The sequence below is a fragment of the Miniopterus natalensis genome, chromosome 9, assembly GCF_054644295.1.
Source record: "Miniopterus natalensis isolate mMinNat1 chromosome 9, mMinNat1.hap1, whole genome shotgun sequence".
Classification (NCBI taxonomy): domain Eukaryota; kingdom Metazoa; phylum Chordata; class Mammalia; order Chiroptera; family Miniopteridae; genus Miniopterus; species Miniopterus natalensis.
The window spans coordinates 65443387-65464301 of NC_142089.1; the positions used below are offsets into that span (position 1 = coordinate 65443387).

General features: G+C 41.1%; 1 protein-coding gene across 2 annotated transcripts in view; it reads left to right on the forward strand.

The window, feature by feature from the left end:
- Positions 1-20915, forward strand: part of KIF13A (kinesin family member 13A) — a 180121-nt gene that overhangs the window by 97726 nt on the left and 61480 nt on the right. For both annotated transcript variants that reach the window (XM_087820628.1, XM_087820627.1), the window contains exons 5-9: positions 10053-10145; positions 11017-11197; positions 13414-13501; positions 15045-15179; positions 15864-15976. In XM_087820628.1, coding sequence (XP_087676754.1) covers positions 10053-10145; positions 11017-11197; positions 13414-13501; positions 15045-15179; positions 15864-15976 — 610 coding nt within the window. The remainder of the gene's footprint in view (positions 1-10052; positions 10146-11016; positions 11198-13413; positions 13502-15044; positions 15180-15863; positions 15977-20915) is intronic.

Consider the following 20915-nt stretch of genomic DNA (forward strand, 5'->3'; position numbering starts at 1 on the left):
TGTGTATCATAATTTACATTCTAAAAGCTGACAGTAGCCAAAATAGAACTGATGTTTTTAGCAGAGTTCCAGAATAGTTGTTTCAGCACACTGTATTGATTACTTTACTGTTCAAGTATATATGAAGCACTCAGCAAGTGCTATGCACAGAGTAAATACTCAGTAATCATCAGCTGTTAGGTTTATCAAAATCGAAGTTAGGAGAAGCTGTGGTGGTTGACTATTTGAAAAGTCTGTTAAAGTAGAGATTCATTATAAATGGTGCATCCATCTTAAAAGACACTTATAAAACTGTCTGACTGCAGAATCCTTCTCGATTTTGCTTTTGTGTAGTCTTTTCCAAGTTGTCTCACTTAGACCTAATCTGATAATTCTTTTAGTGACTCACCTTTATCGAGTTGTTCCTAAGCATTCAACTTAGTTTCCTTAGAATCAGCAACTCTCTTTTTGCATTTGTTAATTAAATTATATAATTACAGAGAAGTCCAACTGACATAAACCAGTTTAGGAGCAAGCACAACTGACCCTTTGTAAGAATACAACTCAGCTGTTGGAGTCCAGGGAGGAGTCTGCAGCTGGGCGATTTCGCATGCAGTGGGCATGCGCCAGTGTATTTTACAGATGGAAGAGAGAACGCTGGTTAATTCAGAGAACTGAATAAGTGAAGGTCAGTTAAGAAAAATTTCTCTGAAATAATTGAGCTAAGTCAGTATTGTTTGTCTTTTTAAAAAAGCATGTACGTATGCATCTGTTTTTTAATCCCACTTGTCAACGTAAGAACCATCCACATTTGTAGTGAATTTTTATGAGTTTATTTGAGCCAAACTGATGACAGTTGCTTAGAAGCAAAATGCCAACAGTTTGAAAATGCTCTGGGCAATGGCAGTTTTGCAGCTTATTTTATACATTAGAATCAAAGGAGGAAACGTTAGGGAGGGTACATGAAATCCACTGGAGATAATAGATTAGGGAGGCGGGAGAAAGCAAAGCCAGAACTCTTTGGGGTTGGATAAAAAGTAAAACCGAGAGACACGGACTTCTTTTGTATTGGTGGGTACAGGAGAGTTAGTAATTCACATTTACAGCACATAGAGATGGTGTGTGGGAACAAGTTAACAATGCGGGGCTCTGGGGTCTTGAGCTCTGGTGGGAGGTTGTACCCTGAGGGGTCCAGAAAAAGGAGATTACTCTGACATTCAGAGGTATGTTATCTTAGATGCCAAATGACAATAGGCTCACTTAAGGTAAAGACTGGCCTTTGTCAAGGAAGCCACAGGCCTAGGATGTGACTACCCGCCATGACTCACTTTTAGTGAGGAATTTATTTTTATTTTATTTTTATTTTTTTTTAATATATCTTTATTGACTTCAGAGATAGGAAAGGAGAGGGAGAGAGAGAGATAGAAACATCAATGATGAGAGAGTCACTGATCAGCTGCAGCCCGCAACCGGGCATGTGCCCTGACCGGGAATCGAACCCTGATCGCCTGGATCCCAGGTCGACGCTCAACCGCTGAGCCACGCCTGGCCGGGCTGGTGAGGAATTTTTATGTTCAGACCATCCTATATGGTTACTTTTGTAGGGCCCGTCATACAGGCTTCCCCTGAGCTTGTCAGGTTTCGTATGTGGCCCCTTTTTCATCTACAGACCCAGCCCCATCTTCTTCCACGCTTCCTTTCTTTGTCTATATATGTTCCTTAGAATATTTATTGACACCCAGAGACATCACTTAAGTATATTTAGAGGGGTGGATATTGACAGCAACAAACAATATAATTCTGAGCACTAGGTGCCCACACTGTGCGCACCCCTATACCTGCAGCAGGTCATTTTATTGTCAGAGCACCCAGTCGGGTAGAAGCTTTGTGGTCCTCATTTTATAGATGAGGAAACTAAGGTTCAGAGCCCCTCCTACCTGTGAGCAAGCTGAAAGCAGCGGCAAAAGCCGATTTTGGCCAGTGACAGTGATGCGTGAAGACTGTAGGTTCTACTGTAATCCCAGGCTCCCCTCTCTCCTCCCGAGAGAGGCTGTGTTCAGGAAATCAGATAGGAGTGCTCTGACTTGGAACCTAGCCCGGAAAGATACTCATGGCATTCTCCCTCCTGTCAGAAGTGCTCTCAGAGTCCTGAATGCCTGTGTTGGGTTTGGGCTTTGTCTTAGCCTCCCCTCACGTGCTGCAAATATTGTCCACCCCAGAGTCCAGAGGAGATGTTGAGTCAGGCCTGCTTCTGTATCAGAGACAGACAGTGGAAAACACTGTCAAGCAGGCAGAAATGAGGAACGTTTGCTGCTGCTTCAGTTGTTTTATATGGAAAACACCCTCCAAATAACTCCCCGGGCTTTCTGTTAGACAATCCTCACAGGCTAGGTGGCTTAGTTTTTTCTTTCATCCCAGGCACCAAAGCCTGACCCTCTCTCTCCCCAGTGAGTCAGCCACTTCATCTGGCAACAGAAAAGGAGCCACTTCATCTGCCAGCTCATGACTGGTTCCAGCACTCTCACTGGGGTGGAAACATCCGTCTGGGTGAGTCACCCTCGCCACACCGAGAGTCAGACTCCCAGGGGCTGCAATGCTGATCTCTCTTGGATGCCACCATGGAACTGTTACCCTCATGGCCCAGTTCCTCAAGATCCTTTTACCAGGTTCCTTAATGGCAAACTACTGTAGTTGCTTAAAACTCACACTTCACGTCACCAAGTTAAGCCTTAGTTCCTTCATCTAAACTGCGTAGTTTTTGGTCATTTAACTTGAGCCAGGTTTAAAGTCACTGTGTGTGACAATTGCACTGTTTGAAGGAGGGATTTACGGACACCCTCCCGGGTTAGGCGCATTCCGCATCCCCTCAGGCGTGTGTGAAGGACCTGCCCGCTCCTGCACCGTCCAGGTGCTCGTGATTCGCAGCTGGGCCGCCTGCCAGGTGCAGACTCATCAAAATCATCGTTGTGGCTGTCAGCCCTGTTGAGACGCGGGAACACCCTCACAAACGAGCAGGCCTCAGAATTCCAAATCACAGATATGGAGCTTAACCATTTTTTACCACACTAGCTCCAAGGAGAGCTGGACAGTGTTTAAACTGATAAAACGATTGGTCATGTTAAAGTCTTGACTGCTCTTTCATGTGGCTGCTTTAGGAAAACGAGAACTATTCTGTATGTCGTGTCCGGCTTTGTGTTGTCAGACCTAGTGTTTTATTCAACCACAGTCTGCATGAGCCTGCCTTGTTGAACGCAAATTGCAAATAAGACGGAGTGTAGGGTATGCCCTCTCATTTTGCCTTCCCATTCCTAGAGCACAGCCCACTGTGCTGTTTCACCCTGTGCCTCTTGGGCAGTCAGATGTTAGGCACACGAATGATAGGTGCATTTCCCCATCCATTCCTAATCTCTCTTCTTCTGTGCCTTGCTGCCAGGGCCCTGCTATACAGAGAGAATCACCTTGATTACCGAGCTCCCAAAGCACATGCCAAGAAGCTTTGAGTCCATTGCTGCTTTTCCCACTAGGGAAGATTATGCACAAGCGTGGAGACTTAGGGGTGTTAGCTTTTCAGAGATCTGTATCATACGTGACTCAGGGCTGGGTGGATCGGTCTATAACTTTGCAGAAATTCTATACAGGAGCCTCTCTACTGTTCTGACATTGTGTTACAGGTTGCTTTGGGCATGCCTGTGTTTTAAGACTTGTCCACACAGTTCTAGGAGGTCTAGTCATAAACCCCACAGAGGAAATTGGCATCTTGGTCATGGTTCCTAACAAGCAGGGTCAGCTTTGCCCTTGGACTCCCTGCATTAGGCCTGTGGAGCTGACATCTGCAGAGTGGCCACCTCCTCTCTGGCATCAGTCCTGCTGAGAAGCCCCAAAGCTCTTGGGTTTAACAGTGTTGTGGCTTTACTCAGCTTGTCTGGGATAGAAACAGATCCTCCTAGATCCTCCTGCTTCCCACAGGACTCTGAACTTTCCCTTATGGGTCGGTCCGTGTCCCCTACAAACAGCACTTTATTCTGTTTAAGTGTGAACTGTAGGTGGGAAACATTTAGGGTGGGGATAGTGCATCTTTTGTGGATTCCTTGTTTTCCACTGTCCAGCATAAGTAACTCCCTTTTTGTGTGAACTTAGCTTCTTAAAGCAGTTGGCAGGTCGTTTTTTTCCTATGATGAAAAAGGGGACTGCTGTGTTTAAAAAATAGAAATGAACAAAGCAAAAAAAACCCCCTTCAGTCTTTTGGATAAACCAGACTCTCCTGAATAGGCCCTACAAGGGCCTTTGAGATTTAGTACTTTCTATCACCAAGTGAAGTGTGGCCACCGTTTTTATTGCATGGAGAACCGGTCATGTTTAGGAACTCAGGAGGCTGTATAGAGTCTATAGTGCATTTTCAGGCCTGGTCGACAGCCTGGTCTTTTTCATAATTGTCTCTTATTGTACCAATGGTGCCCTGAAAGTCCCCAAACCAAAAAACTTGATGAAGTATAAGCCCAGCCAGGGATTCATACAGCTAAAAAGGCACCGGAATAGAAAATTAAGGGAAACTTTATAAGGATATAATTTTGTTGATATGATCTTATGTTATTTTTCCCCCCTGTACCTTTCTGAATGTTATAAAAGAATGGTAAATATTTTTCCTGCACTGGACAACATGGGCTGACATATTTGGGCCCAAATAATGATACTGTTCCTTCTTCCTCTCCTCATCATGACCCAAAACACACATACCCTTAACGTGCACATAACCGTCGCATAAGACACCCAACACACACACACACGGCACGCACCCCCCACCACATACACATATCCCTCTCTTTCTCTGTGGAATTTTTAAAGTGGGACCTCTAGGAGATCTAGAGAAATAGCAATAATGATAATAAAAGATACCTTTAAATTTTTTTTCTAAGAACAGGTGTCTCTTATCTTTGAAATTGGATTACCTCACAGAATAGTTGCAAAGATGGAGGAACTTTTTCAAGGAAAATGAGACGATCACCTCTTTCTGTATGCCAGAGTTAATTATAGTAGACTAAAGATGTAAAGGGTGACAGTAATAATAGATATGCACTAAAATGTATTCCAGACTTATAATGGCCAGGTACTACGGTAGGGGCTTTACCTGCGTTGCCTTATTAAATCATGCAGCAACCCAGTAGGTCGCAGCTATTATTCCTGTTTTACTCATGAAGAAACTAAAAAACTTGCCCAAGGTTACACAGCTGGTAAAAAGTAGAGTTTGAAATAAAATGGTAAAAAAACAACAAAACTGGAAGAAAATATGGATCAGTACCTATATAATTTGGAATAATCAAAAGGATTTTGGAAGCATCACATATACCACAGGTGAAAATTACAAAGGAAAAGAGGAAAGGTTTGAATATGAAAGACCAAAAGTCTTTGTCTGACAAAGAACAACATAAGACCGAAAGGTAAATGACAGACTGGGGGAAAATATTTATAACATATTGATAGGCCAGCGGTTAATATCCTTTCTGTATGATGGGCAGTTTAAAATTAATGAGTTAAAAAATCAAGGATGAAACCAATTTATTTATAAAAATAAACATAGAACCCAAATAACCATTTTATTAAAGAATAAATATAAGGGGGCAGTAAACTACGAAAAGGGAAATTTTAATCTAACGAAACAGGAAGGGTTTTTTTCTGTTGACCTAGTCAAAGCAGGGAAGCTGATAGCTAGTGTTGTTGAGGGTGTAGAAAAAAGGACTCCTACAGTACTGAGAGTACTTAGTAATTTTAGTTTTTGGAGTTTTGCCTAGTGAAGTCACTAGAAAGTGCACAAAGGTAATTACGTAAGGACGTTGCAGAAAAAGAAAAAGGAAATCATCTAAATATCCATAAAAGAGAACTGTTTGTATCAGTGAAGAAAACCACGGAAAGCTAAGCGGCTATAAAACGCGCTAGTGTTGATGTATCTTCGCAGAGGTGGGAAAGCGTTCATTATTTCTTGTCTTTAAGGAGAATAAATTTCCCTTGAGACATGAAGCCATATAAAATGTATTCCAGTCTAGAATCCAGCCTTGCCGTACATTTGTAAAAATACATGAACTTTACAATAGTTCCTTGTATTTATCCTTTTATAAATTGTGCTTCAAGATAGTTATTTAAGGGTGGAAAGGAAAACAAATCTTTCCAGAAACGCAGAATTCTTGTTTTCTACTTTTTCATAGTCCATTTTGTGTTTTCTAGAAATTTCCCTCCTTTGTCTAACCCTTTATTAAATATGATAAACATGAATTATATTCTCTCAACTGTAACTGTAAAGATCTAACTCAAAGAATTTGACTTTTTAGAAAACATATGTATATATTCAGTGAAAATCAGAGATTTGTTTTTTTTCAGTCATATGTTTTGTTTCAGGGTTCAGAAGGTTACTGTGTATGTCAGCAAAAGTGTAGTCTGTGATTTTTTAATTACAATTATCCAATTAGTAGGTACATATCATGTCGACATGTTTATTCACACTCCAGTGCCTTATTGTTAGCAAAGGTTATTATGGTCTTCAGGGGCTCATTAGAATTTCAAAAACAGCCATACTTTGACTAAAGTGTAACCTCTAATACAATTAAATATTTCTTTTTAAGTTCAGCACAATATTTTGATACCTCAGTCATCACTAATGAGAAAAGGGGCCCCCAATTAAATACACGTTAGTCTTTACAGCAAGGTCAACACAAATAATTCAGTGAGAGTGCCTACTCTGTGCCAGGCACTCTGCTAAGATGCAGCAACTCCTGTTTTCAAAGGAGCTTACTCTTTCAGAGCCCCAGTGCCCTCATCCATCACAGTCCACACCTGCTCTACCGGGGCGTTGCAAGGATTCAGTGATATAAAATATGTAAAGTGCATTACAAACAGGACAGTTGATAAAAATTAATTCTCTTTCTTAGCAGCATAAATGATAACATTATACAAATTAAGTAGGTTAATTCACATCCTGTTTAATATTTACAATAATTTGGACATAGGCTAAACTGAAGTTTGTTCTTATATTTTTATATCCTGGAGAATTCTTCGGTCATTTGGTTTATTTTTCATGCAATTTTAGCATACACATCCTGAGTTGTTTTTTATTTTCACTTGACATATTGCAAACCCTATTTCATGTAGTTCTATAGCATTCTTCCTCTCCCCTCCCAACTAATGATCTTTAGTTTAAAAGGCCATTCCATTCCTACCAAGGACAAAAAAGGTTGTGATTTGCCCTTGAAAGAAGATCAAGAAAATAATTCCTCACCCTTCTAGCCTCTGGGCATCAGAAACGAGAAGTATTACACTTCACCACCTAATGGATCAGTTCTTGATTGGTTAATGACGCCCAGCTCTGCAGCTGTGGCTTAAGCTCTTTGACCACAGTTCTCTGCAGTTGAGTCCTTTCATCAACTCGAGCCCTGGCTTGCTTTCAAGTTACTAAATATGAATTGAAATGAGTTACGGTCAAGATTTGACCTTGCCAAATCTAAAGTGTCTTGTCCCTACCCTCACCCCACTCCCTTCCTTGGGGCTAGTTAGCCAGTGTGGATGCTTGGGTGGGATTGCTCCATTCATCTGCGTGTGCCAAGGAAGCGGTGCTTTTAGAATGCCTGCACATGGCGCTTGTCTGGCTTAGGACCACGATCAATTCTCACAGGCCTGAGCACCGGCTGTTTAGTTCCAGATCTTCTACACTACGGGGCTCAGCTCCAGATTTAAGGCCGGCCTCTTGGCATGGGCCTTGGGAATGCCTGTGGAATAAGGGAAGGTCCTTTGAGAGAATGTATGAGAAAAAAATATTGGTGTGTATGAAAGATCAGCAACAGGGTGGGTCAAATATGTTCTTTGTAAGCACAACACTAACAAAATCAGTTTTAAAAGTGTTTAGTAGATAGTAATTTTGACAATACTTTATTCTCTTCAGAGTATAGTATGTGTGCACACACATATGTTTAGGTAGTCTGTTAAACAAACCTGTGTGTTTAGCAAACCTCTTACAGTTGTACTTAAAAAAAAAAAAAAAATCCACATATTCTGCCAGCATGTTTTTAAAATTTTTTTTAAATTTATTTTTAAATTTTTGTTCAAAATATTACAGATGTCCCATTTTCTCCCCATTGACGCGTTTCACCCCACCTCACCCCACCCCCCTCCCTAGTTCCTCACCACACCATTGTCCGTGTCCTTGGGTTGTGCATATCTGCATATAAATTCTTTGGTTACTCTCTCCCCCTCCACCCACCCGCCCCCCTCCATTCCTCTGACATTTGTCAGTCTGATCCATACTTCCATGTCATTGAATTATTTCTTTCCATCAGTTTATTAAGTTTTTAGATCCACCAGCATGTTTTGAATTCTTCTTTGGTACCAGGTTTTGTGCTAGTTGTTAGAAGTCGGAAGTAGAGAAATATGGTTATATAAATTTGGGAAATTTTCTTCCAATCCATATGTTTTACTTTAGTAACCATAGATCTCTCTCTCTCTCTCTCTCTCACACACACACACACACACACACACACACTATTTGACATAAGATTTTACATTAACTGTACAGTCTTAACATGACTTTTTTCACTCAACAATGTTCTTGAATTCTAGCATTGTTTATACACATATTTGTGGGTGTTTTGTTTTTTTTACATGACTTGCAATATTACACCATATAGTCACATTTTATCTTACAAATGGGCATTTAACTTAATTCCAACTTACAGTATTATAAATAATGCTGCAGTGAGCATCCTTTACAAGGTCCCTGTGTCTCTAGGGTAGATCCCTCACAGTGGGCCAGAGGATGTGGGCAGATTCCTTTTCATGGGTGCTGTGAGGTTTTCCTTCAGAATGACTGCATTGGTTTATTCTTCCAGCAGCTTATGAAAATACCTATTTCCTCAATCCAGCTATATTTCATGTTGTCAAAATTTTATTTTTGTCAGTCTAAGGGTTGAAAATATTATAGCTTGTTTCACGTTTACACATTTTTAAGAGTCCCATTCTGCAACCGTGGCATGTCCTAGCATAACAAGGGACGGCTAAAATCAGATCCAACTTTGCATAAAAACACGTATCCAAAAGCTTTTATCATGTTATATTATTTCCAAACGTAAAAGGAATTGTCATGTAGGATAAAAAGGTTAAGTGGACTTATTCTTTCAATAAATATTTATTAAGCATTTTGTACGAGGCACCAGGATTACAAAGATAAACAGATTATAGTTTCTGGCATCAATCAGGAGTCTTATTCCATTGGAGGAAAGAGGTGCTTAAACCAGTAGTCCCTGCAAATGCTGTAATAGTGAATGTTCTGAGGGCTATAAGAGCACGGCAGAGGAGAATGTTTTAGTTCTCTTAGTCATGGGGAATGAATGTCGGAAAGTCACCAATTTCAGAGGGTAGCAAATGGAACCTTAAGTGTTTAAAAAGATTTTCAGATCTTTTACTGTTCAGCTGGATGTTACGGTTGCTGCCGTAGTATTTATACTGAATGACAGAACTTCCCCAGGAGCTGCTGTAAGCTGTAGACAGGCTCACCAAGGAGAACTTGTCCCTGAATCCCCCGTGAGAACACTGGTGAGAGGTGTCTGTGCTCAACACATCACCTCCGCCGGCAATGAACAGCGTCTCCGCACCTGGCAGGTATTTAGCCCCGTGCTGGGTGCAGAGATACATGCATATACCAACACGTGTATGGCGTGGTTCCTCCTCGTTGGAAGCACAGAATCCAGACGGGGAAATAAGGCAACTCATGTTTAATGACATTTTAATGCTAACTCATGAGAAGAAATGAAACCAAGTTTAAATGATGCTTCCATATGGCCTACCAACAGTGGAAAGGAAACTTGAATGCCTTAGAAGGAAGCAGTGGGCAGAATCATAAATTGATCCAGGTATTGAGCTATAGTTAAGAAGAGTAAATAAAATTGCATGCATGAAACTCTTAATAGCCCTACACGTAGTATGCATACAATAATTCACGTTTAACATCTTTTTGGAGTTAGAGAATGCTGGTAACTGGGACTCAGTTATTAATACAAATATGTCAAAACATCATTTTTTTTCTTTTGTCTTTTCAGGTCAAGAGGTGGTTTTCAAGTGCCTTGGGGAAGGAATTCTTGAAAAAGCCTTTCAGGGTTACAATGCTTGTATTTTTGCATATGGACAGACAGGTAAATCCCTTTTATTTATAGTCAATGATATTAAATGTGCATTTCTTAGAACATAGAAATGGAAAACACTTTGGGAAGCAGCAGGAAAACGCTTCTGCCTTTGTGGTGAAACTGAATTAGATTATCAAATATAACCCTCTTTTTGACAATTTAACAGTTTTGGTAATTGAGTAATTTCAGTGTTAATGAGCAGAGCTAGTTTCAGACCATTAACTGTCATTTTCCTACATTATAGCTTTAACCTGTGCTTGTATTAGAACAATAACTACTAGTTTCTCAGTATAAATGTTACAGTAAAAACTGTTTTTAAAAACTCTTGGTGTCATCCTATACAGAGGACTTCCACTAGGATGCAGAACTGATTGATGGTTCACTAAACCTAGGCTGTGGCACAGTTGGTTGAAACAAGCTAAACAAAAACATACTGGTGTCTCAGCCATTAACTCTTTGAGCCACCATGATTTCAACTATAATGTTGGAATAAATCAATCAATCATAACAGTGCTGCGTCTGGTCACATTGCAGGACAACTAGGACACTCAGATGAGAGAATATATATATCAAAGCACTTTCACAAACAAAATATTTTGGGGTAAATATGGTTAATGTTACTTGATAATGTATAGCGCTATTTACTATACATACCATTTTCAGTGGCTATATTTGTACACATCCACCTGTAAATGAGGCGCCCTCTCGGTCTCACAAGGAGAGTGAAACCAGAGGCTGTGAGTGTGATGGGAAGAACAGCAGCCTTGTCTGAGGGTTGGGTTTGGTGTGACTTTGGCTGATATATGAAGGAGACTTGTACAGTTGAACCATTACATTCTGCACCCTTGTTTCTCCTTTATTTCTGCTTGCTCTCCTCTAGGCTCAGGAAAATCCTTCTCCATGATGGGCAATGCTGAGCAGCTGGGCCTTATTCCAAGGCTCTGCTGTGCTTTATTTAAAAGGATCTCTCTGGAGCAGAATGAGTCACAGACCTTTAAAGTTGAAGTATCCTATATGGAAATTTATAATGAGAAAGTTCGGGATCTTTTAGACCCCAAAGGGTAAGTTAGTGGATGAAATTAAGCTTGTACTAGAGGTAACAATTTTAAATGATCCTAAAGTTAAAATCCCAAGTCAATATATTTATTTGAGCCCTTGGTCACTATTCTAGTTTCAGTTCATTTACTGAGAAATCATCAGCTCCTAAAGCCTGTTTCTCCCTTCCTCTCTTTAAAATCAATAAAAACAGTCTGGCCGGTGTGGTTCAGTGGTTGAGCATCGACGTACGATCCAGGAGATTGCTGTTCAGTTCCCGGTCAGCCCACATGCCTGGGTTTCGGACTCGATCCCCAGTGTGGGGCTTGCAGGAGGCAGCCGATGCACGACTCTCATCATTGATGTGTCTCTCTCCTTCTCCCTCTCTCTGAAATCAATAAAGACATTTTAAATAAAATCAGTAAAAACATATTTTAAAAATTATGGGTGGCAAAGAAGTAACTTAAGTATAGAAAATGTTTACATTTACTTTAAAGTTAGGAACTATTTAATGCACATGGAAGAACATTTATAATACATATAAAGTATAAAGAAGAATAAAATCTAAGACTGCCCTGCTCACCATGTTCCTTAATAAATGGAGCATGACCAATATTTTTAATGCTTCCTGTGTATTCCACTTAAATCTCATTCTGTTCCCTCCCCCTCCCCAAGATAAGTACTATTATGAACTTTATGTTTTTCATTATCTCCCTCCTCTTTAGAGTTAATGCATAATTTTGTATAGTTTTTAACCGTGTGTGACATCATAGTTATTTGTGTCCTTTGGTGACTTGCTCTTTTTTCCCTCAGTGATGACTCATTCATTCTGATATATAAAGTAATAATGCATTAATTTTCACTCCTCTTTAGTATTCCACTGTATGACTATACCATAAGTTATTTATCCCACCTTCTGTCATTGTGTGGTTGTCACTTTTTACCACTGCAGTGCTGCTCTGAGCCTTCTGGTATGGTTCTCCTGGTGTACAAATGCAGGAGTTTCTAGGGAATACATGGAGGCGTGGGATTGTAGGTCAAAAGATACTGAATCTTCTAACTTTATTTGGTACTGCCAGACTGTTTTCCAAAGCGGTTGTACCATTCCACAGTCCCGGCAGCAGTGTACAAGAATTCTAGATGTTAGACGCCGTCACCGGCTCCTGATAGTGTGCTAGATTTCCTTTCTCTTGGTCATGAATAGCATTAAAGATTCTCTGGCTGTGCAAGCTGAGCGAGCTGAGTTCTGGATCCATGTGCATCAAAGTAGCTCTCATAAAGATGTGCATTTGGCTGGCCCCTGTTTAAAGTACAGCAGAATCATCGCTCATTGTCACGTTGAATTGTTGATACTTAAAGTTAGTAAGACCTATTTTGTAGGGTTGTAAGATTAAGTGGAATAACTGAAAAGTGTTAGGGGGCAATGCCATGACTTTGGGAAGCACTCACTGGTTCTTAGGTCCTTTTTTCCACACTTGAGTGATGCTGAGCATTGACTCTTGATTTGAGCGGTGAGTAATATCTGATGCCATGAAAAAGGTGACATGTACAATACAAGCATAATCTGTATTGCTTTGCTTTTCATCTCAATTATCTGTTGACACACTGTTCAAGTGGGTACCAAACCAGGTTTGCTATTTAAAAATTCAAAAGAGCCCTAAAATCTTCACCATCAGAGCCAATTCTAAAGGCGGGATAAATATCAGTAACTGTAATATCACTTTCTGTATGAAATTGTGAGCATTGAAACAGCATAAATCAGTACAGACTTGAAAAAGTAAATTAAAAATAAAACAAGATACTTCAATATTGTTTACTGCTTGGTCCAAACTTTTAAGATATTATTTACTGAGAATGTACTTATTTATAAAATAGCCTTGAGTTGTTAAATTCAATCCCAGAATATTCTTTGTTTTCTTTTTCCCCCTCCTGTATAAAACTGAAGTTCATCTACTAAAGCAAGTTGGCCCAACCTAGTATTCTGTGCGCCGGCTGTTTAGTTTGGGAGTGGAGATAGAAATTTTTAAATAGTAAATTACTTTAAATAGAAATCAGAGTATAAAAGACATTTCTCGTAATAAATGCAGTCTTGCTAATGTAAATAAAGTAGCTTTTAGGATATTTTTTTATTATTAAAAAAAATTCTTTTGAAACTGCCATCTTGGTTTATGAGCACTTAAAAAGAAAGAAGAGCCTCCAAGTTTTGTCTGATTCAATCATTCTTTTTCCCTTCCTCCTGAAGGAGTAGGCAGTCTCTGAAAGTTCGAGAGCATAAAGTTTTGGGACCGTATGTAGATGGTTTATCCCAACTGGCTGTCACTAGTTTTGAGGTAAGTGTTATTTTTTTACAATGTCATTAAATAACTGGCAGTAAATTGAAGTGTGTAGTGATGTTGATGTTGAATATATTTTTATGGGGATGCTTTATAGCATATTGATGCCATTCATGGTCTCCAAAACCCAGTATCAACACACCCCAAACAGAAGAGGGGGCCTTTAATCGCACCTCTCAACCTGCTTTGTTGTGAAGGTTTTAAAGTGCAGCTGAGATCCCGGCATTTTGAGCTTGCTGAGTATTTATGCTAATACCTCTCTGTTGAAACTGTTCTACTCAAGGATGTCCATCTGGACAAATGTAAAGCATTTGGTAGTTAATTCAACCTCTTCTCTTTGATAGGGTCCCCTGCCTTAGTTTCCATTACTTTTCATTCTTCTGTTTCTTCTGTTTTTTTGAGTCAGTCCTCTTTCCATGTTCCTCCTTCTTGATTTTTATGCCTTCTTACATCCTGGCTTGATGTTTTGCCCTTGTTTTTGCTGTCATTGCTTTGGAAATCTCATAACACAAGCTGCTGTCTGTTGCTGAAAAAAGCCAATGAATGAACGAATGCACCCCTATACTGAGTCATGCTCACTCGTTATGACTAAAGTTAATCCGTGAGGTAGCTCTCTAACCATTTAAACAGAGACATTTTTCAGATGAGCACTAGACTTGTTGAAGCGATCACTTCATACGTTCTAAAAATGTCTGATCACTTTGTGTACACGTGAAGCTAATACTATATTGCATATCAACTGTCATTGAAAATGTTTTAAAAATTAAAAAATAAGTGAAGACATGTTTTGTATTGCTTAAATCAGAAATACAGTGTAGTCATTACTTTAAAAACACTTGGATTCTTAAATGAATGGAGACCTCTCTGACATAAAGGTGCTAAGCCAGCTCAGCGTGGTTGGTGTCAGTGTCTATCTCATCCTGTCACTTATTAATAAAAGCCAGGGTGCTTATGATTTGTGTCCCAGTTCTGCTTCCTATTAGATGTGGGAAAAGTTATTTGACCTTCACAAACCTCAGTGTCCTTGTGTGTAAAATCATGAGAATACCTTCTTTATGAGGTTTATTCATCAAATCATGTATAAGAATCCATAGGTTCCTAGGGTGTAAGGCAGGTGTACAAAGGTGAATAAGGAAAATTCCCTGGAGAGCCATGGTGTTGGAGGACAGGGGCAAATACATGAGCAGGCGATAGCTACACAGAGAATTAGAATAAAACAAGGTAGTCACCGTTCCTGAGTATCTGGGATGCTCAGTAAATATTAGCGCTTTTCTTCCCTAGGAACTTGCAAAGGAAAAACTAGGTAGTTAACAGAGAAAGAAGACAATCGCAGTTGAGAAAGAATGGGGGAAACGTTTTATACACCAAAAAGCACTGAGGGAGGTGGAAGCTGAACCATTGCTGTGAAGGAGAGACGGAGGTTTTTATGGAAGGGTGGTGGCCAGTGCGTCAGAGAATCATAATTAATACATACACCTGGTGGGCAGGACGGTGTTCACATGTTTTTGCTTATAATATTTTCCTTACGCTTTGCCTCTAGGATATTGAGTCACTGATGTCTGAGGGAAATAAGTCTCGCACAGTAGCTGCGACCAACATGAATGAAGAAAGTAGCCGCTCCCATGCTGTGTTCAACATCATAGTCACGCAGACACTTTACGACTTGCAGTCCGGGGTGAGGGACTGGGCAGGCCCTTTGTGAGCAGTAAAAGATCTCGAAATACCTGCATGGGCGATGTGTTTCGTGGTTGGGTTCGACAGCTGAGAATTCTGTGCTGGCTCTTCTACTTACTAGATGAGCTACCTTGCTTGAATCATTTAATTTCTTAGGCCTTCCTTAATATATAACTTCTTTTTAATTGACTTTCTTGTGGAACTCCCTGAAGAGCATGCTGATGTGACCAGACACCTTTTAATACGTATCCCTTCATACCGAAATTCACCTAAAAGCATCTGAGTCTACCTCATTGTCATTAAGGGATATTAAAGAGGAAACCACAGCATTTAGCCTAAAGAGCATTTTCTCAGAAGAAGAAGAGTTTGACCTGAATGCACAGGAATCCTCGTGTCCTAGTAATTCCTCATAGGCACATAAAATCTCTAGCTTCCTGGCTATATTCGGGAAAGCCAAGTGTACTTCCTCCCCAGCTACAGAACCACAACAATTTAAATTTTGACTATGAAATTGCTAGTCCAAATTACTCCTCTTACTGTTTCAAATCTTTTTGAGAAGTTTGTCTCCTCGTAGAGGATGGCTGCCCGGGTTGCTCTCAGTTATAGTGCTGACATATGTGTAGAAATCTGTGTCTGTGTGGTTCTTGCATTCACGTGTGTTGTTTCTCTTGTTTCCTACAACTAGAACTCTGGAGAGAAAGTCAGTAAGGTCAGCTTGGTAGACCTGGCTGGGAGCGAAAGAGTATCCAAAACAGGAGCCGCCGGAGAGCGACTGAAAGAAGGCAGCAATATTAACAAGTAAGCTGGCTATGCTCACCTGGAGCATCACATCCAGCGTCCTGTGTGTCTGGGCGATGTGTGACATAAGCAGCCAGATGGCTCTGATCACAGTTGGTTCGGATTCTATCCCACTTTAGGGAACTGGGTCGAGGAAAAACAGCAGCTTGCCTCTATTGAGATGTATGAAGTTATCTAAGCGACGCGGTGCAGCCCAGCTCAGACAGTCTACAGATACTTACTGTATCATTGTATGTAATGTAGTCCTAAGTAAATGCAAATCACAATATCATAAATAAAATCATAGTGTAAATTAACTCAGGGAGCTTACTCTGGAAAGAAAATCTGCTTTGAATCTCTTTGTAAGGCTAATACTGTTTAAACATCAATACTTAACAACTTAGGAGTTACTGAATAACTGTTATCTGAAATCTCACTGTTTGCCTCAAGTGCGTGTGTGTGCCCAGTCACAGTGAAGGCTAAAAGCAGAGTGGTGCAGATGTGTAGGAGTTTGCCAGGTAGACAAAGGAGATAAAGGCATTCCGCTCAGAGCGTGCAGCCAAGGCACAGACAGCGAAGGACTTGTTCCTCCAGGAGTGCAGTCCCCAGGTGGCTCCCTGTGTGCACCAGGGAGTATCTCTGCTCTCCAGCATGAGGGAGCAGGGCACGCTGGCCAGACTGCCTGAGGTTAATCCAGCCTGCACCACTTACTAGATATATATATGTATTGTAGGCAAGTGGTTTCACCTCCCTGTGCTTCATTTTTCCCATCTGTAAAGTGGGGATAATCACCTACTTCATAGAATTGTTTGGGATTACATGCCCATAATGTGCTTAGAACAGTGCCTCTCATGCAGTATGCACTGAATAAAATTAATTGTTGTAGCTGTTGTTTTTATAATCCATATAAACAACACAGTCATTATCTTTATTTTAAGTTCAGCAGAAAGCAGTTTCGTTTGTACTTGTAATATTTTTGTCTTGCAACATATAACGTGGGGTTTTATTTAGAACAGAAGGTGACAAGAGGTAATATATTCAGGAACATGTTTGTGCAGCTTGCATTTTTATATGTTAGCAGATTAGGTCCAGCCAGGCGCAGCTCAGCGGTTGAGCATTGACCTAGGATCCAGGCGATTGGGGTTTGATTCCCGGTCGGGGCACATGCCCAGGTTGTGGGCTTGATCCCCAGTCATGGGGTGTGCACGAGGCAGATGATCAATGATTCTCTCATCATTGATGTTTCTATCCCTCCCTCTCCCTTCCCCTCTCTGAAATTAATAAAGATATATTTTTTTAAAATGTTAGTAGATTAGAATTTTAGTGTACACAGATTTAAAATTAGAAGTAAAGCTTGACCAGTGTGGCTCAGCAGTTGAGCATCGACCTATCATCCAGAAGCTCACAGTTCAATTCCTGGTCAGGGCACATGGCTGGGTTGCGGGCTCAATCCCCACCAGGGGCTGTGCAGGAGGCAACGAACCAGTGACTCTTTCTCATCATTGATGTTTCTGTCTCTCTCTCCCTCTCCCTTCTTCTCTCTGAAATCAATAAAAATGTACTTAAAAAAAAAAGTTTAAAAAATCAGTAAAATATCACCCCCTCTCAAATGGACACAGCCACACTCACTGCAGAGACTGCTGCTTTAGGGAGTTAATCTTCCAGTCACCCTGTCTCCTGTTCTAATAACAAAGGGTTTTGCTGTGTTTCATGACAGAGCATTGTAGGAGCCCAGGCTGGCACTACTGCTCTGCATTCCAGAATGAGCTCAGGAACCAGGGTAGGAAAGCAGAAATGGGAGTGTGAGGGAGCAGGCACCAAAGAAGAGACCGTCACCTGTCCTAGAGACTTGTTTACCGGTGCTGAGCCATGCCAGTCCTTCCTGCTGGCTGGGATTGTGGGAAACACTGGAGATTCTGTGCTGTGAATTTGTGGGAATTCAGAGTATGGCCTTGATGTGTGATGATCACTAACTCTCACTGGCCTCTTGCAACGTGCCAGGCGTTATTCTGAGTGCTCTGTTGTAACTCACCTGATCCTGACATCAGCATTGTAAAAGTGGTCTTTTCCTCCATTTTTCAGATGAGGAAACCAAGGCAGAGAGCAGTTACATAATGTGTCCAGAGTCTCCAGCTCTAAGTGTGGATCTTGGATTTGGCTATAGGCAGCCTGGCTCTAGAGCCCAGGCTCACCACTGTGCTATTCTTGGGGTGACCATGTGTCATGTGTGCCTGAAAAAAGTTCTGATTGATACTTTTGTCCCAGAATAAATATTAAATATTATCATTGCCTCCTTAAGTCTGGACACTAAATTATATAGTGTCCCAAACTGGACTACCTCAAGGCTACACAATAACATGATTATGATCCTGTAGCAACTGGCTCTTTCCCATAATGGCTTACCGATTTGAGTGGAATTCTCTTAGCACCCTACTGTCTTTCCTTATTATATACTAATTCTTTCACAAATGGATGTGTGTGTCCCCTACTGCTAGTCTGTGGGATATAATCATCATGTTTAGGTTTCTTTGTCGTTTTCAGGCCACTTTCATATGTATTATTTTGTGTGAGGGTCATACTAGGTATTTTTTTAATCTCTATTTAAAAATGAGGAAACTGATGGCTGGAGACACTTGAGTAATATGAGTAAAGCCAAGCAGACATTTTAAGCCTTGTCTGTGTTTAGCACTGCAGTAGGTGCTGGGGATGCAAAAGGAATTTAGATGTTGTTATAAACAGAATACTGCCTCGCTGCCTCCCCCAAATATGTCGGGTCCCAATTCCCAAAACTTGCACATATGTTACCTTACAAGGCAAAGGGATTTTGTTGATGTGGTTATTAAGATTTTGAGATGGGGAGATTTTCCAGGTGAGCCTGATGTAATCACAGTCTCCTTACCAGTGAAAGAGGGAGAGAGAACCAGAGTCAGGGTCAGACTGATGCCGGGTGAGAGAGACTTCAGCGGCCTTTGCTTGCTTGGAGATGGAGGAAGGGGCCATGAGCCAAGGAATGTGGGCAACCTAAGGAAACTGGAAAAGGCAAAGAAACAGATTCTCCCCTAGAGCATCTAGAAGGAGTGCAGCCCTGCTGATGCCTTGATTTTTAGCCTAGTGGGACGCATTCTAGACTTCCGGCCACCAGCATGATAAGATTATAAACTTGCGTTGTTTTAAGCCTCTCCGTTTAAGGTTATTTGTTACAGCATGATTGATGCCCTTGAAGAGCACATAGTTTAGGACAACAGTAAGTCACATCATTTGAAAAAGTAAAATGAAGAAAGATATTTTTGACTGGATAATGGTGAGAAATGCTACATAACCCAGCATTTAAGCATGGAACTATTTTTTATGACACCTTTCCCAGCCTGGGGATATCTGCCAAGTTGATCTTGTATCTTCCCCAAAATAACTGACTGAAGGGAGTGGAACTCCCTCAGGACCCTTTCCCCTGAACCGTGGTCCAGGGCTATTTTCTTTCCTCCACACATCTTTCTAATCTCCCCGAGTTGGCACACATGCACCAAGAGCCCACTGTGGATTCACGTCTCCACCAGGTGTACTCCAAGTTCTTGGCGTGGTCATTGATATGTAGTAACTGAATGAATAGGGCATTTTTCCACAGTAAGACAGTGCTGTAACATCTGCATAGCTGTCTTAGAGGCCTTCATAGAAATAGCGACTCACAGTCCCTTACCTGTGATTCCAAAACCCAAAAAGTTCTGAAAACCAAGTGCTTTTTTTCCTTTCATTGCACACTTGTTGGTAAACCCTCACCTAAACTCTCGTGAGGCTATCTCTAATCTTTCTAGTCTTTGTTTACTTAATGTGGCTGTTCATAACTTTAACTGTACAGTTGTTCATGTATTTTACTAAAGAGTGCTGTCCCATATCCCACCAGTGGTCATGTATAATGTGTGAACTTCCTAAAATCCAAAATATTCTGACTGTTGAGACACTTGTAGCCTCAAGGGTTACAGGTAGGAGATATGGAGCTGCACTGTTTAGAATCATTTTGCAGATACCTGTTGAACACTGGGCGTGAGAACACAGGTGAGTGAGTAAGAGGGGACCCTGGCCTCGGGGAGTTCAGGGTCCAGTGGGAAGGGAGCCCTTTGAAGGGCAGCATTAGTACTTTTAGTGCCATAGACACTTCACACAAGGTGCAGTGGGACACGGGTGACCACATAGCTTGAAGGTTCAGGGGGGCTTCTAGAGGAGCTACTGCAGTCTCTTAGCTGTAGGAACTAGCTTTATGACCTTTCTGTGCCTCAGTTTCCTCATCTGTAAAATGTGGTTGAGGAAACAACCCTAAGAGCAGGGTTATTACAAGGGTTAAATTAATTAGTCATTGTAAAGTACTCTTGACAGTGCCTAGCACATAGCAAGCTCTCTATAAGTGTGTACTAATACAGTAAAATAATATAATAAATTGAAACTGCTGCCCGATTGTTCCACAAATGGCTTTCTAAACCTTACAATCAGTACCCAGCTGAGTGCTAAAATTAAAGAAATCTCTGATGTTTCCTAAGCTTTCTCTCGGCCTCGTAGTTGGGCTTCTTTTGATGAGACATTAATAATCCTCTTAAGCAGACCTGTCAGGGACATCACACGGACATTCATGTCTGCTTAATGGGCTGTGGATTTAGGAGTTTCATCTCTCCTTAAGCTCTTAAGAGCTCTAAAGCACACATTGTTCCTTCATTGTGAGAGCTAAGGCGCCGTGTGACTGCCCTGCCACGGTCTATTCAGGGCTTGATAGGTATAGGTCACCTACCATCTTCACAGGGGATGGCATCTGAAAAGTCAGCCTGCTGCTCCACCTGTCTATTGAGAGTGGAATGAGGAAACCTTTCCTTTCTACTGGAGCCTGGCTGGCTCAGCTCCCTGAGAACTCCTTTAGATCATGGAACACTCTCCCTAAGGCCCCGAGGAATGTCACTGAAAACGGTTCCATTTTAAT